The sequence below is a fragment of the Phoxinus phoxinus genome, assembly GCF_949152265.1.
Source record: "Phoxinus phoxinus genome assembly, chromosome: 8".
Classification (NCBI taxonomy): domain Eukaryota; kingdom Metazoa; phylum Chordata; class Actinopteri; order Cypriniformes; family Leuciscidae; genus Phoxinus; species Phoxinus phoxinus.
Window position 1 is genome coordinate 31438027 of NC_136883.1, and position 17808 is coordinate 31455834.

At 36.9% G+C, this 17808-nt stretch overlaps 1 protein-coding gene across 3 annotated transcripts in view; it reads left to right on the top strand.

Annotated features, from left to right (window-relative positions):
* The window catches only part of necab2 (N-terminal EF-hand calcium binding protein 2), an 83739-nt gene that overhangs the window by 34036 nt on the left and 31895 nt on the right, over window positions 1-17808 (top strand). For all 3 annotated transcript variants that reach the window (XM_079620473.1, XM_079620474.1, XM_079620475.1), the window contains exons 3-5: window positions 1317-1425; window positions 5725-5750; window positions 6069-6166. In XM_079620473.1, coding sequence (XP_079476599.1) covers window positions 1317-1425; window positions 5725-5750; window positions 6069-6166 — 233 coding nt within the window. The remainder of the gene's footprint in view (window positions 1-1316; window positions 1426-5724; window positions 5751-6068; window positions 6167-17808) is intronic.

The window sequence follows — 17808 nt, forward strand, 5'->3', positions numbered from 1 at the left end:
TCATTGACACAGAGTCTGGCACCTAGCCATGCAGTCTGTAAAAAATGAGTTGCTCTGAAGAGCTCAGTGAATGCAAGCATGGGAGCTACTGTGATATAATGCCACTTTTACAATTAGTCAGTTCGTGAAATTTCATCCCTGCTAGATATTCCTCGCTCAACTGTAAGTGGTATTATTTGAAAGTGGAAGCATTTAGGAACTGCAGAAACTCAGCCACGAAGCAGAAGAACCACATAAAGTCACAGAGCAGGGTCACCAAGTGTGTAATGGTCACCAACACTGCTTATTATATAGCTGAAAAGTTTCAGACTTCCACCGGCATTGAAATCAGCACAAAACTGTGCGGCGGGAGCTTCATGGAATGGGTTTCCTTGGCCGAGACATCACACTTCTCTGTTTGGCAGTCTGATGGGCGAGTCTGGGTTTGGTGGATGCCAGGAGAACTTTACCTGCCTGACTACATTGTGCCAAACCGTAAAGTTTGGTGGAGGAGGGATAATGGTATGGAGCTGTTTTTAAGGGTTGAGCTAGGTCCCTTACTTCCAGTGAAGGGAAAACTTAATGTTCCAGCATACCAAGACATTTTAGACAATGCTATGTTTCCAGCTTTGTGGGAACAGTTTAGCAGTTTGTTTTTTTAGAATGCAATGTCGTTACAGTCCCTGTTGGTGTAATGGTCAGGAGTCCCAATACTTGTGTCCATATAGTGTATATGTATGTACAGTATGTATTAGAAATTGAATAACCAAATATGTTCAGAGTAGTAAAAATTACTTATAATTATTATTTCTGTATAAAGAATGGCACACTAGGCTTACTCATGTTGATGTGCGTCTATAGAGAGCATAAGCATTCTTCTGCAAATGACAAATAGCTATAAAGAAATTGTGCAAAAAAAAAAACTTAGGTGGAGATGGTTTGGGCATGTATCATGTTAATTACTAACTGTGAGCTCTCATTTCCTCATTAAGAACATTATTAACATAAGAATGAGGGTTAAGAAAAAAATAATGTGCGTACAACACCTAAATCCATCAATTTTGTGTGAGAGCATTTTCTTTGCACACTATTAATAAGAATGTTTTGTTCACATGTTAGTGAATGAGACAAGTATGAGTGTATGGAACTCATATATAGATGTATTTTTGATTTTAGACATTAAAATATTCTGATTGTACTTGTGATGCCGTGACTAAACCTGTTCTACCTGTTAAGATGTAGTTACAAAAATACCCATGGTGCCGATATACAGTTCTGGCTGGTGTGTTAAAAATGAACGAAGCGTGCAGTTAAAATCTCTTCTCTTCCCCCTGCAGATGATGGAAAGCTCTCCCTTGATGAGTTCCAGGCTTTCTTCTCTGATGGGACTCTGAATGAAGAGGAGTTGGAAAAACTGTTTCACACCATTGACTCTGATAACACCAGGTGATTACGGACACACACGACTCTCAATACACATTCAGTGAACAGATCTCAGTCACAATAGAAGACGATAGAGGAATAGGAAACAATACGACATTGGTTTCCTTGTCAGGCAATAATCCAGAATGCCAAAAAATGATTGGATCTTTGTTTGTCATTTCATTTTGTGCGTGTGCACATCCCATTCAAGTTGATATTTGTTCTAGTACACAAATTAAAGCTATATTTAGCATTGTCTTAATAGTTCACAACATTAAGTATTATCCATTTGTCTACGTGAGAATCTAGTCAGTGGCGGTGCATAGATGAGGTGACATTCACCTTAAGCACAAGCTTTACCTCATGCAATCTGCCTGTTTCATCAGTTTTGGCCCTGTGGACTTTCAGAAAATAAATTCTTTCAGCAGTTTATTGAACTAGTCTGCTTTTCTCTTCTTTGTCTTGCTTAGGCCAATTTCAATAACCAGCTTTTATCTTAAAGCAATAGTTCACCCAAAAATGTAAATTGTCGAGGGTAGCGGAAGGGGTGACCTCTGACCCGACATATGATGTAGGCGTAGCGTAACCTTAGGTGAGAATAAAAGCCTCTCGCTAAAACCACGTAACTTTCTCATGAACGCGCGTACAGCCGTTGCCAAAAGCCAGTGATTTATAGCTTATAAAGTTTTAAATATGGGTATTTTTCTTATAAAAACCCATCGCTTTGCTTCAGAAGGCATTTATTAACTCACTGAATGGATTAATTTTTATGATGAATGGATGTGCTTTTTTGAGCTTCAAAAACTATTCAATGCCATTACTAAGCTTTGGAAGAGCCAGGGTATTATTTAACACAACTCTGATTGTATTAAAGAACAACCTAGGATGGCTTGAAGAGTAAATAATGGGATAATTTGCATTTTTTGAGTGAACTATTCCTTTAAAGTCATCAATAAATGCATATTTTCACACATTTTGCAAAAATACGGCTTGTCTGGAAATTACACAAATAAATATGGCTGGCAAAAAAATGGTTAAATGGTAATAATTTTTATAATGGATTTTTAACATTTTAATATTAAAATAATAATGTAATAAAATTCACTTGCTGGGACAAAATGATCCGTATTTGGAGAAACTGCTGTACAATATTTGGAAGTTGTAGGGTAGATATCTTCTATGTGCCATGATCGTCAAATCTTTGTTCCAAATTTAACCTCTTATTTAGTTAATGGTTTCTCAGGAACCAAGGCAGAAAAATGAGACCGATTTCATTTTGATGGACATAATGATGGTTAATGGACAGCAAGAAAAGGGGAAAACCCTTAGACCCTTCAGAACAGCTTATACATTTGCTTCTGTGGGGCACCGAACATTGCTTTACTGTCTCTCTCTCTCTCTCCGTCTCTCTCTCTCCGCCTCTCTCTCTCTCTCTTCTCTCTCTCTCTCTCTCTCTCTCTCTCCGTCTCTCTCTCCTCCTCCTCTCTCTCTCTCTCTCTCTCTCATCTCTCTCTCTCTCTCTCTCTCTCTCTCTCTCTCTCCTCTCTCTCCCCTCTCATCTCCTCTCTCTCTCTCTCTCTCCTCTCAAAGTTTTGTGTTTGGAAAGTGTCCTTTTCTGTCATTGTGAGTACATCTGTCTCATCTATAGTGATCTGCTGCCATTTCTCTCTCTCTTTCTGTTCTCTGTCTCACACACCCTATTTCTCAGTATTTGTGTGTATAGGTGTGTGAGCTGGTCTCTGGAGGCAGAGCAGCTTGTGGGTGTGTGTGTGTGTGTGTGTGTGTGTGTGTGTGTGTGTGTGTGTGTGTGTGTGTGTGTGTGTGTGTGTGTGTGTGTGTGTGTGTGGTGTGTGTGCGTGTATGTGTGTGTGTGTGTGTGTGTGTGTGTGTGTGTGTGTGTGTTGTCTTTAATCACATTTCAGAATGAATTATGTAAAAAATGAGGAGAAGTCTGCATCTGCTGGGATGCGTTCGCTGCTCTCAGGTCCAACACAGCCTTCTCTCTAAATAATGAACCACCAGAGCCCACAAGGACTGGTGCAGAGAAAGGGATGGACTCGGAGACAAGAGGGCTAGATGATGAGATGGGGGAGGGTTGGGAAAGACACTGGGGTGGGGGGTGCTGAGAGAGACTGAGGTGGAGGAAGCTCAAATGGAAGAAAGAAAATTGAGAGCGTAATGCATGTCGCCTTTTTGAGCTTGTTTCTCATTTACACTCATTGTTGTAGATTTAAAATTAAACATGCATCTTTTTTGTCCTCCATTTATCTAAATATCAAGCAGATATTCATAATCTTTACAGTGCTCTAACCATGAAGAACTGTGGAAAAATTTGTCCTAACTAGATGAGACCATTACTAACTAGTCATGGTCAGCTCCTCGCCTCCTCCCATTATGAAATCTCATTGGTCAAAAATATCAATGCCAATGTCTGTTTGCAAATGATTTTACTTCTTTAATTTCACACATTTACATATTTTCAGCAAGAAAAAAAATCAAGAATTTTATTGATTGAGAATCATTTGGATTGTGAAAAGTGGGCATTACATACCAGAATAGAGCCGGACTGAATGCAAGTTTGCTAAAACAGTGCTTTAATAGCTGTTGGTTAACATGATTTTATAGCCCTGGCAGCCTAAGCGGCGTCAGGAAAGTCGTTTGAGGGGAAGAACCAGTTATTGTATTTTGATTAAATATTACAAAGACATTTTATTATTTTTAATAACACGCACAGCTGAATCATTCACACTGAGACCTGGAACATGCATTAATAAAGGAAATAGGCTCAATTTCATGTTGACTCCATCCATCCATCAACATACTGGACAGAAAATAATAACACTAATGAAGATGATCACTATGTAGCTTATCTAGCACAGTGCTAATGGGTATGAAGTAGACAGGCCACTAACACAGAATAATGTTCACATAGTATTATTATACAAAGCAGAGTCTTACAGATACAGTTGTCAGTCCTGTATTTGAGTCTTAATACGGTTGTGTTGTTCACACACAGTACGGTTATTTGTAGGAGAGCCGCTCTTCGATGAAAAAATGCGTGTCTACCGTGTGTTGCAGGTTTTTGTGTGTGGTTTCTGTAACTTACAGCGAGATATGAGCTGTGTGTCATCTAAAGGTTCCAGATCCAATCACTGTCCACCTCTCCACCGGAGCTGCTCCCTTCAGTTGTGTGTTCTACACACGCGCGGTGCAACTCAAATGCTGTCATTTAATGAAGATTTGACGGATTAACTGGTGGCTCGATTGGACTCTTGTCATGTTAAAAGTGATAAGACTTTTCACTTTTATGAATGTCGCCATTTTTTATTTTACTTTGGTCACTGTCGCTATGAAGAGAATACGGCTTGACTCCCATGGCACGTTCATACAGACAGTATTCAAGACGCTACTGTAAGTTGCTATGTGATCAGGACATTTTGAGACCCACACCAGTAAATGCGGTTGTCAATCCCAAAAACTGACAGTGTGAACGTAGTCTGTTTGACAGGCAAGGCGTGGAGAGCTCAGTACCAGTGAAAGGAGAGAAGATTGTTTGCCATGTTCACTCTCAGGGTCCCACCCTACACTTGTAAATGTCATACTGTATATCTTTTTTATGCATCCTTATACTGATGCCATCTCCATTTGAACAACTGAGGGAAAGTATAAAGAATTGAGCGATGAAAAGTGCAAGAGCATCCTAAGAGATGGGATGAATCCCCGAAATGGCAACAGGAATCAGTAAAAGAATGGTTTTCTGTAGCTTGTTTCTCTCATTCTAATATTTTTCTCCTTTTCTTTTGCCAGTATGAGTAGTTTTTGTAGCATTGTATATTGCATTATATGAATAAAAAAATTCAGTCAAAGAAATACTTTTTATTATTATTTTTTATTTAGAACTTGATAGATGCTAACTACTGGCAATAGAACAAAATACATAACCAACTTTTGTATTATATTTTGTGTAACACTTAAGTTATACACAAAATACTTAAAACATTAGAACTAATATCAAACAGATAGAAACATATTCAATGCATCTGTCCATTCATCAGTTCATAATTCATTATGTTGAAGCTGTTAACTTTAAGGTCTGCTGAGGATCTTGTTTCAAAAATAACAAATGCTTAATTTTTTTGTATTGTATTGAGGATCCATGTCAATAGATAGATAGTTTAGTGAGTTTCTTTTTTCCCACTGTTGTAGGAAATAATATAATGTGTGATTTATGCTGGATTTCCCCCCCCTGTTTCTTATCCCTTTCCTTTCCTCCCTCTTCTGTTCTGTCTTTCTGTATGCTACCCATTTCCTGTGATGTGTTAGTAATGTCGACACCAAGGAACTATGTGGTGAGTATCAGAAAATAAACTGTCAGTTTGTGTTAGTGACAACAAATTGAATATGCTTTGCAAACAAGCATTTTTATTTGAATACAGTTGTGTAGTATATTTACTGATTAACAATATATGGACCAATCGATATTAGTCTAGTCATTCAACCTAGTGTCAGTTACAACATAAGTCAATGGATTGTGCACAATTTCTGTTTTGTAATATTTTGGGCAATTTTGTTTTTGAGGCCATTTTGTTTTTGCTTCCATGTTTTCGTTCTCCCATGGAGAAAATATTTCATAATTCAGTTCTGCCTCATCTCTCTCTGTTCATCAGACTACTTTGCCAACCACATGGGAGATTATGAAGGTGTGCTGGCCTCCCTAGAGACACTCAACCTGGCGATTCTCAAAGCCATGGACTTCACCAAGAAGGTTAGTAATGTGCCAAAAACTGACTAAAGTGTGTCTCTGCTTCAGTGTATCTCTCCTTCTACGTTTTTGTCAATACATGGTCCAAAAACATACATTCAGATTTTTGAAAACATGCACATTTTTATTAAAGAATTGCTGGTTTAGCTCTGCTCCTAAATCATAGCTTGTATCAGATGTGTCTTTGGGGGTCTATAAAGAGGAAACCATCGCCTATAAGAATACTACAGTTAATCCCTCCTCAGATGAGGAATAGATATTGAGAGAGGAGTGTGAGCATGTTAATGCAGTCTCTCCTACTCGTCTAAATATAACCTCTCGTGTCAAAGCTTGGCTTGCATATTCTGTTTGTGGTTTTATTCTCATTAGCAAGCTGGTGCTCAGTTAGACAGGGCTGCAGATTACTGAGCTGTGGCCATCACAAATATGTGCCTCTCTCTTCCTTTCCGTTTCTAACCGAGTGTGTAATCTGATTTATAGGAGAGATTAAAACCCAGTCTCTGTTTTTTTTCTCTCCTCCAGCTCGTCTTGTATCAATCTTTGAGCGTATTCCTCCCTCCCCTTTGTATTTTACACTTCCCACCGGCACGCTGGAGAATGTAATTGATGTTACTAAGGTCCTTGTTAATACTGCAGGTTAGAGTTCTTAAATACCTGATGAGTGATAGTCGTAAAAAAAAAAATCTGTCCCAATACAAACTGAGTTTACTCTTTAAAAATGTATGGCCCATTTGGGGTGCAGTTATTAGTGTTTGTTTGGTCTGTGTGTGTTAGCTTTACAGCAATGGATTCTGGGATCCAAGACACTCTTTATATACAAACACTTGTGTTTTAATGTGGCTGGCTGATTGCAAACAAACCTTCATTGATTTCGCAAAGCAAATTATTACACCCTGTGAGTCTTCGCTACCCCTACATTTGCATTTCTGTTCTCGACAGGTGATTTCTTACCGAAGCCACTCACAATTACACAATTTTCTCTTTGAATTCTCCTTTCTCTTGCAAACGCAGCAATGCTCTGCTTGTGTTTTTGCATCTTCAGGCATAAGATTGTTACCTGAGCTATGTAAAGTTTTTAGACGGTGTAGATGTATGTTGATGGGGATGCAAAGGATAGGAAAACACTCACTGTATTTTTACACCTTTCAAAGTTAATGTGTTTGAGATATTATTTCATCTGTTTAATGCAATACCGAATTGTATATTTTTACGGTTTCATTCTTTCTAAAAACTGGTTAGAGATTATGAGATTAATCTATTATTCTATTGACAGCCTTGGCTTGTAATGGTAAGAAATAAAAACGTTTTTATTTTATTATTTTAGTGAGTAGTTTTATATGTTATATATGGTTTCTAATTAGTTTTGCACCTGTTCTTTGTTATAATGATTATTCTTTGTGTCTGGGGCCATTTACATGACACATTTTTTTTACTAAATACTGAAAACTGTTTATGTGTTTTGGCCATTCATTTACATGCCTGCGGCATTTTGGGGGCCTGAATACAGAATACCGCATCACGCACCTTCTCTGGATTTATGCTATACAGCCCGTGACCATAATAACTTAATACAAATGATATATTTATATAATTTTATTTAATCAGTATTTTTGGCTTTTGTACAATTATATATCTATAAAATTTTATTTAATCAGTACTTTTAGCTTTAGATCAAAAACAACATAAATTATTTTAAAAATAATAATTTTAGAAACATCTTTAATAATATCACACTTAATACTGTTTTTCTTACGCAGTTAAAATGTATCTTTCTGCATAAATATATATCTGTCATTACATTTTAGGAAGGGGGTCATTTTTGAGGGGTCCTTCTTTGCATCAAAAGGTTTGAAAATCATCATTGTATAGAAAGTAAAATGAGAGAGAGAGGAGGTTTTTTAATATGCAAGGCTGTTGTCGTTTCGTTTAAAGGGGTGATAAAATGCCATTTTCACAAGATGTAAAATAAATCTCTGATGTCCCCAGAGTGTGTTTGTGAAGTTTTAGCTCAAAATACCCCACAGATATTTTTATATATGTTAAAATTGTCACTTTTTGAGGGTTTGCAAAAACGCACCGTTTTGTGCCTGGCCCTTTAAATGCAGTCCTAAATAAAAGTCCTTTTATTTAAAAGAAAATATCTTCTTTTGCTTTGAACTTTGAGCTTTGTAACTTTGCAGATGTTGTTTATGCTCAAACAGCAACATTACACACTAACTAAAGTTAGAAAAGTGAAATCATACTAAACCCCCTTTAATAAGAAAAACAAACATACTGTAGCAAGAAGCATAAGTTGCATGTTATAAATTAATATACTGTACGTAAATCTGTCATGACAACTCTCGGGAGATTGGTATGGCAATAGAGATTGGCATGGTAATGGATATGGCAATGTTAATGTATTTGGTCTTGGGAGAATAGATCTGCTACACTGCTGCTGCTGCAGAGCAAGTATACCAAGACTTCTACTGCCAATACATTTACAGACTTTGCTGTGAGCATGTAAGACATGCTTCTGCTGCTGCTGCACATGTAACACACGAAATAACCCTGTAGCAGATCTATACAGGTGGAGCTGGGGAAGGTGGAGGGTTTCTGAAGCGCGCTGCCAACTGCTAACAGCAGCACTACTGGTATTTGTTTGAATGTTGAGTCTGAGCTTATGCAACAACCAATCAGCTTTGCAATGTAGATAATTACGTGATCGCTACTAAATGAGTTAGACCTATCAGCCTGCGCCATCTAGAGTTTCATGACAGAACTAGGTAATCAATAAGGTGACAGTAGAAACACTCAAACAAAAACAACAAAGCAGCTCTTCTTCATAAGGCCTGTAAATGTTTTCCTTGTTGCACTGGATGTGTTTGTGTATGAATGTGTGTATTTGAGTCGATGAGATGGAGACACACTAAAGTGAGACAGACATTGTCACCGCAGTAGTTGTGGTAATGTGAAATATACCAGATGCTGTGCAATGTGTTAGTGTAACGGCAACTGTCATCTAATATACGGGGTAGAAGCAAAACCACAGGCTGCCTCTCCTGCAATGAAGATGGCATTGTTGCGGAATATATTGGGACTGAGAAATCCTAGGAGATCAGTATGTTGAAGATCTAGGAATGTTGGCTTTTGACAGCTACTCACAATTAAGTAATATCTCACACTAAGTCATTTACATTCAGACAAAACGTGACCGGTTAGTTTGTGTACTTTTTTATCTGCCAACAAGAATAGTAGCATCAAGATTTGTCTGCTCCTGCCAAGTAAAGCACGGACTGGAACTTAGTATGTAAGTGGACTGGAGTTACAGCAGCTTTCTTTTTGTATCTGTAAAAAAAATTTTTTTTATCTCTCTCTACATTACTAGACATGAACCTTTGACATTACACTGAGTAACATGGGCAACAGCTTTTGTTTATCCACTTTCTTCTCCATTACTGCCTCGTCTCTGGAGATTCAACCCCTTCCACTAGCTGAGTAGCAGAGCCATGATGTCTGTCTGATGGCGAATAATCAGATGTCCTTAAATCAAAGAGATGTTTGCCACAGGCAACAGTGTTGCGTTGAGTCCTCTCACACCTCTTCATTACTCAAAATATAGTGCTTTGTTCTCTGGAAAAGGTTAAAGGCTGCCGCTAATTATTAATGTAAATGTGTTTTTTCATACAGCCCATGAAATATTCATGTTCTTGCACACCAGGCATCAATTTGCACTGTAGCTTATGTGCAGTTTAAGTTGTGTGATCATGTGTATGGAGGGACACGCTTCTAGTGTAACAATGGTGGAATTAAATCTGCCTCATTTCCCAGATGTGTATACTGTGTGAAAGTGCCGTGTATAGACTAGATAATTCTTTTTATGGTCTCTAATAGGATCAGATGCTTTAAATATGCCATGCTGAATTTATCTGAGGTGTAGCCATTGCGGTAAAATCTTTTATAGATTATAGAAAGCAATTTTCCCCCTATTCGCTCAAAGCATTCTGGAATGAACAATATTGGCCTTTTATCAACAACACAGTGCAGTCAGGCTATTTTTATGTTTACGTAAATATACCATAACCAATATGCAGAACCAATTTTAAATTCAGATTTTCACACATTAAGAACTGTAAAAAATCTGAAAAGAAGTGTTTAAATATGTAAAAAATAAAATCCATCTATAAATATAATTTTTACTATTACTATTATTTGTATTATGGTTTGCTCCATACTAGTAGAGATCTGCCTTCTTATTAACAATACCGATAGAGGTTATTTTTGTTTATGCAAGTATCCGATAACTGATGTGCAGAACAAACTTTAAAATCTAGCTTTATTCTCAGAATTTCATGCACTGTGATCATCAAAAAATATATATATTTAAAAATGATATAAATATTTTTTTTTTTACAGATTTTACAGACAGAAATCATTTGTGTCTGACTGACACAAATAATTGTGATCAGATTTTTTAATATATATATTTATTTTATTTAATAACTTGAAATAATAATAACTATTATTATTATTAATCCAGTTATTGGTCTGTCTATGTAATGGTTTATTTTGTTCCATAAAAATAGCCACAATTAAACAACTTTTCTCTCATTCCACACTGCTCACTTACTCTATAACTGTGGCCTATTCAACACACGTTTTTAGCAGTTTGTCTTCTGGGAATGTTCGAAGAATGAAAGATTCCTTCTCTCTGTTTCTGCTCTCTACCTTGCTTCTCATTAAGTCTCTCAACTGCAATTGCTGACATCCCACTGAACAAATGAGCTCAGTATAAGAGCACTGATGTCAGAAAAGAGGACAGCTCTCTCCTTCTATCTCAACCTGTCAGAGCGAGAGAGCAAAGGAAGTAGATCAGAGCCACTGACTGAGACGAAAACACTCGCACACACTGTCAGCGGACTCGTGTTATCTGTACATGCAACTGCTTTGTCGTTCGCACATCATCCTGACGTTGCCGGCTTGCCGCTTGTCCTCCGCATATTTTTGGGGCGAATGGAACAAATCTAAAGCAGAATGTTCCGGGGAGCGTACAAAAGATACATCTACATCTTAATATCAGCTACAGATCACCGATCACATAGGCTGCCAGATGGTCTAAATTACATCGTTTCCTGGTGTGCGCTTTCTCTGTGTCTCACAGAATATGCATGATTTATTATTGTTGTAAATCTGAAGAATGATGCCAATTAAAATGGGTCATAGAAATCTTTTACTGCTGCATACTTCGAGATAATTATTCAACTGACAACACGTCAAAAACTGAAGAAAGTGAAGAGATCAAGCAAGCCAGAATAATATGAAGTGGCATACTTAACCAAATCCTATCATGCAAATAAACAACAAAAATAACAGCGATTGTTTTTCAATAAAGGGGTCATCATCACCCCTGCCATAGCATCCTAAATTTGAACACATCAAGAACATGTTTTTAATTGGCCATTTAGCAACTGGAAGTGGCTTAAGCAGGATGCCATTGGAGGGAAGATGATGGGTACAAAAGAAAAGCAAGAATTCATTAAACACATTTCATCTTTCCTTTGCCTGTCCTGCACACACCATTTTAATGAGCTCCTCTCATTAGCTGCTTCTTGGTTAAAGCGCTTGGACTTTGCCCAGACATTCACACACTGTTCCCTTTGCTAAGTCTTCAAATAGAGAGCGTTTACTCTTCGATTCACTCCCTGTAGTTTGTTTCTTTTTTTCTATTTGAGGATAAGATTTTGTTTTAGCAGTTTAAACAATGACAGAAGTTTCTCATGATTTATTATCATCTCTTCTAATCGGGTCTGTTCAGATTCCGATTTTTTGTCTTCTCCGTTCTCCGCATGTCTTTCAGCTCATTTCAGCCTACTTCAAGTGACGTGCCATATGTGTGTTTTTTCATGCGCTAAAGTGAGCACACTTGTCAGAGGATGAAAAAGCAGTTATTGTAGGACTGTCTGTTGTTTAAAATGTAAATGCAGGAATTCATTAGGATGCCAAGCTGGGAGCTGTCGCGTTTCGAACAGGTTGGCTGTGCTGTGCACTCTGAAGCCTTTGTTTGATGCCAGAGTTGATATTAATGAGCCTGTCACATGGCAAACAGTAATTATGCTTATTGGAAGAGATTTTGGCAGGTAGGGGGTGGACTGGGGACTGTTTTATATCAATTTTCCAGTTCTTTCTAACTTGACAGGATTAGATTGAGGATTGCGGTGGACAGTGTTCGGTTTGGTCTCTGAGGTTCTAAAATACAGTTTCCTGCCAGCTCTGATTTACTGTAAATTCCTGTGACAGTAGGCAAATATGTAAGCCTATGGAGAGCATCAGCTGGGTTTCTTATTCATTTTATCCATAGTAAAACTAATAGTCATACTATACTCTCTAAGTTTGTGAAGTGGTGATATTATTTTCTGTTGCCACAAGTCATTATGATTCACTACTTATATTTTTACAGTTTAAAATTGTGGATTTGTAAAGATTTTCTAATTCTCTTGAAAGAAGTCGCTTATGCTCACCAAGGCTGCATTCATTTGATCGCATACAGTAAAAACAGTTATGTTGTGAAATATTATTATTATTATTTATTTGTTTTCTATTTTAATATATTTTAAAACATAATTTATTGATGTGATGGCAAAGCTAGCATCCAATAATCCATTCTTCAGTGTCTTGATCACATCATCCTTCAGAAATTATTCTAATGTGCTTATATTCCTTTCATCATCAATGTTGAATGAATGAATTCTTTGGTGAATAGAAAGTTCAAAAGAATAGCATTTATTTGAAATAGATTTTGTTGTAACGTTATAAATGATTTAACTGTCCCTTTTGATCATTTTAAAGGCATCCTTGCTGAATAAAAGAAAAGTATTAAGTTCTTTAAAAAAATCTTACTGACTCCAAACCATGTATATGAGAATATTTTGCAATAAACTTAAATATATTGCCTATATGATAGATTGCCTATCTATGATAACAGGCGCTTCATGCAAGTCAAAACAATATTTTATTATTTGGTTTACATTCTGTCCTATACCAAACCAGCTTGGTTTATTGTATTTCTTGAGCATTTCCATGCTAAAAAGATAAGTTAATCCCTGAGTCTTAAATCGCATACTGTATGAGTAGGTATTTGAATTTGAATGTACTGACTACATGATTGTTAAAAAAGTGTTGAATGAATGTGGGTAGTATGTATGCAACTTGGACTTACTACATATAGTAGTACTTACCGCCATCTTATTGTCACATGACCTACCAGCGCCAGTTTTATAGCTTCACTTGCATTCATAAATCCTCTCCCGTAGCCTCATGGGATAGTAAAGTGTCCATGGGAAGCGCACTCCAGAATCTCGGCGGAAGTAGTAGGTCATCCAGGGACTTTGCACCTACTGTATTGTTTTTCAAATACTATGTATTCCAACTTGTTTGGCGTACTATTTTTCGCATACAAATATATGGTAGTGAGGAGGTTTTAGATTTATTTATTTGGATGCAGCGAATCTCTGTGCCTTATTTATTTATTTTTCAATAAGTACATTCTATCATAGACTCATGCTGTGGACATCTGAGGTCCCAAATAGAGGTGAAGGACATTTCCTGAAAATAATGTTTTCTTAGCCGCAGATGGTACAGAACTCCTCTCCCCTTTCATTTCATTCTGACCTGAGGTAAGTGGGTTTGGACATTGTTATAGACATTATTACACACCTCCTGTGTTCAGTCACTCTCCCTTGCATTCATTTGCTTTTAGTTTCAGAAATGTCACCCCGGTTACCTTGTTCCCCTGGTAACCACTTATCCACATACTTTTGGCCTTATAGTACATGTAGGTAGAATAATAACTATAAGAGCAAAGTGTTAAAGGTATGTAGCATCATGGAACTTAAACTGTCCCTATTATACGTTTTTGGGTATCACCTTTCACCCAGTGTGTAATATAACTGTTTGTGAATGTAAAATGTTTTAAAGATCAAAGTGCACGATAAATGGAGCTAGTCTCCCAAAAGAAAGAACCGATTCGAAGTGATTCGTCAGTAAATCCAACACATTGTCATGCCCGCCAACGGTCTTCATTGACCGTCTACTTTGACCCGCCCTCAAACACTGTAGATAGCTGAGGCCTGGAAGAGTTTGGTTTGTGTTGTCGACATGTTGAGAAGACGCTGTTTTCTGCACTGCAAACGCAAATCCACTTTGCATGCACTTCCAAAGGATGAGGACTCGTGTTGGAAATGATACAGTAAAACCATCGTTACTGTTCGTATCACTGTGTACCAAGTGTTGAGGAAGCCTCTTGAGCTGATATTCAGATATGGTAGGCATTTCGTTTTCAACACATGCTGTAAACGGTAGACCAATCAATCACAACAGACTAGGTCATCTGACCAATCAGAGAGAGTAGGCTGGCGGAAAGGAGGGGTTTAGAGAGACTGAATCCTTTATTACACCGTTTCAGACACTGTGACAAAAGAGTTGATGCTGCAATGTATATTTAGAAAAAATTAAAGTGTTTTTTGTTACCTTGGATGCATGTAATCCTTTTGTAGGAGACATCCAAAACAAAGTTAGAACCCTTTAAAATAGCATAATAGAGGGACTTTAAACTAGAATTTTTTTCCAGAACATAAAGCTGCTGTATACAGAGATGTTTACTCCTACTATGGTGTGTTACCACTATGCTCAGAGGTAATTTAATTCAGGGCTTATTGGAATGTTACTGCTGATGATTCAGTTTGTGTGGAGGGCTTCAGTCTGCTCACTTGCTGTGTACTATTGTCATACAGTAGGCTGTTTTCTGGCCTGTTAGGGGATCTTAAGGCCTAGCGCTGCATGGGGAAAGGATTAAAGATACTTCCCCAAACAATAAGCAAATTCATTCTTTCCTCCTTTGCTTTTCTCCACAGTGTGAATGATTATTTATGAGGGTGGTGAGCCTGGAATTTAGATTTTGCATGTTGCCATAATGTTATCCTTGCGCAGGCTGTGTGCTAATGAGACCGGCTCAATGTCTCAAGCTGCTGTTATGGAATTGCCTTCCAAAACTTGAAGTATGGTGTTGTGTAACACGAGTGGCTTTAAACTCCATTCGTTGGTTGTCATTTTATATTTACATCCCATGGTTTAATTTTCATTTGGATAAATGACAGTTTTTGCAGCAACAACAGACGTGAAGGCCACTGTTGAGTTGAATTGTTGTAGATCAGTTGACAGGAAACTTCATCAAATTCAATCATTGTTTTTCTGAAGCACTTGGTTTATTGAATCTCCAATTGCAAAAATCCAGCAAAAATAAAGATTTTAAGAAATATTCCATTTCAATTCATGTTTTAGAACTTCAGACATTTCACTGGAAGTTGATTTGAAATTTGATTGGGAATGGCAGGAACAAGTACTTCATTAATTGCAATTCATAGTGAGATTAGTGTTCTCAGAAAGGATTTGCTCTGCCACTTTGGTCTATGAAATGGTTCAGTTATGAAATATGAAAATTTCAGGCATTTCAAACTTTAATTTGTCATTATTGTCATCAATTTCTGGTAATAGGCTACACCATATATGTCTGTATTATATAACATGTTTATGAGCAAGTCATACTGAAAAATGACATGTATTATTAAAAAGGACTTTTACATCAGTTATATGAATTAAATTAAATTAAATTCTGCTCTTTAAATTTAAATTTAAATAATATAAATACACTACCATTCAAGTTTTGAGTTTTTTTTAAAGAAATTAATACTTTTTCAGCAAGAAAAATTATGTATTAAATGTATCAAAAGTGACAGTAAAGACACTTATATACAGTGTTACAAAATATTTCAATTTCAAATAAATGCTGTTCTTTTGAACTTTATATTTATCGAAGAATCATGAAAAATGTATCATGGTTTCCACAAAGTTATTACGAATCTCAACTGTTTTCAACATTAATAATATTTTAAGGATTTCTGAAGGATCATGCGACACTGAAGACTGAAGTAATGAATGATGTTGAAAATTCAGCTTTGTCATCACAGGAATAAATAAATAATGATAGAAAACATTTATTTTAAGTTGTAATAATATTCCACAATATTATTGGTAATGTTTTTTTTACTATATTACCAACCCCAAACTTTTTAACAGCATTGCACAATGCTGATGATAACTTAATTGTTTTGTTTACAATCATTCAATAAGCATAAAGCATAAATATTAAATCACTGACTGTTGGTATGTGGTCCGACACTTTAATTTGAACCCTGGCAGATGCACCTCTACTCGCACAGTGATATGAGGAAAGCACAGCAGAATATATTATAATAATATTGTGACAAGATTATAATAATGTAGGCAATGAAACTAGCAAATAAAAAATCAGGAACTTGGTTTCCAGCTTCGTGTACCCTCAATTTTGCTTTTCGGTTCCATCCAAGAATTTTCATTTAGGTGTATCACTGATTTAAACATTTTTGCCGTACTACCAATATGTTCCACTATTTCCATTTCGCACCCTTTCCTGTATCTGTGGTGTGAAGTGGTCATTTCAAAAGCATGTGAAGCTCCAGGCATTTTGCTAGAACTCACCTCTGTCATTTATTAGTGTCCTGAGACTCATCTCTCCACTGCTAGCGTGTGAATGGCAGGCCGTGCTCATACGCTGGACCCCGCGCCTGCTCAGTGAGAGCTAAGTGCTGCCACAGCGCTTGCCTTCCCTCGTTCATTAAACTTCTGAAGCGTCTTCTATAAATCTCTCTGCTGCTGCATTTTATGATGAACTGCAGTCCACAACCAGAGCAGTTTGTCTGAGTTGGCTGATTGCGATGGCTGGAGAATCGTGAACTCTATTGCTCGAATCTTACACGGCTTTTCATTGAGCGTCATTGCTGGTGAAATTCACTGCCTGTGTGAAGAACGATCTCAATGAGTAGTCCTTCCTCCTCTGATTTATTCTACTGTAAAGTCAAATGAATAATTCATCCAAAAATAAAACTTTATTGTCATTATTTACTCACCCTCATGGCGTTCAAACTTGCATGACTTTCTCTCTTTCATCAAAATGTGGATGAATATACTGGAGCTTTCAAGCTTCGAAAAGGTTACCATATGACTTGTGCACAATATTTCAAATATTAAAAAAACAATTGAATATAGCTTTGAGTAAGGAACAGACTTTATTCACAAAACATGCTGACGTCTGCTGTAATTGTAATTCTAGATAAGATGATTTGTGAATATACCGACTTAAAATTACTTCTCTCCTTCAAACCAAAAAAAAGTTGGTTTAACTTAAAAAGCAAGTTACCTTGTTGCCTTAAAATTTAGTTAGAGTTTGTTGTAATTAAAAATTTAAGTTAATACAATGAAGAAGAATGGTTTAATACACAGAAACTCAAAATAGTATGTTATCTTCACACATTAGTTATCGAAGTTGATTTGACAAAATATAAAAAGTTGTGATAACAAATCATGAAAATATTTAAATGCGTCTCTATAGCACGCAGTGTGTTTATCGTGTAATTTATACGCGAAAATTAGTTTTTACGTGCATAGGATACGCATGGGTAGGTTTAGTAGTGGTGTGGGGTGCGTGTGTATTACACGTTTGGGTAGAATTAGTGGTGTGGGGTGCGTGTGTATTACACGCAATGAAGTGCGTATCAAACGCACGCGAAAACTGC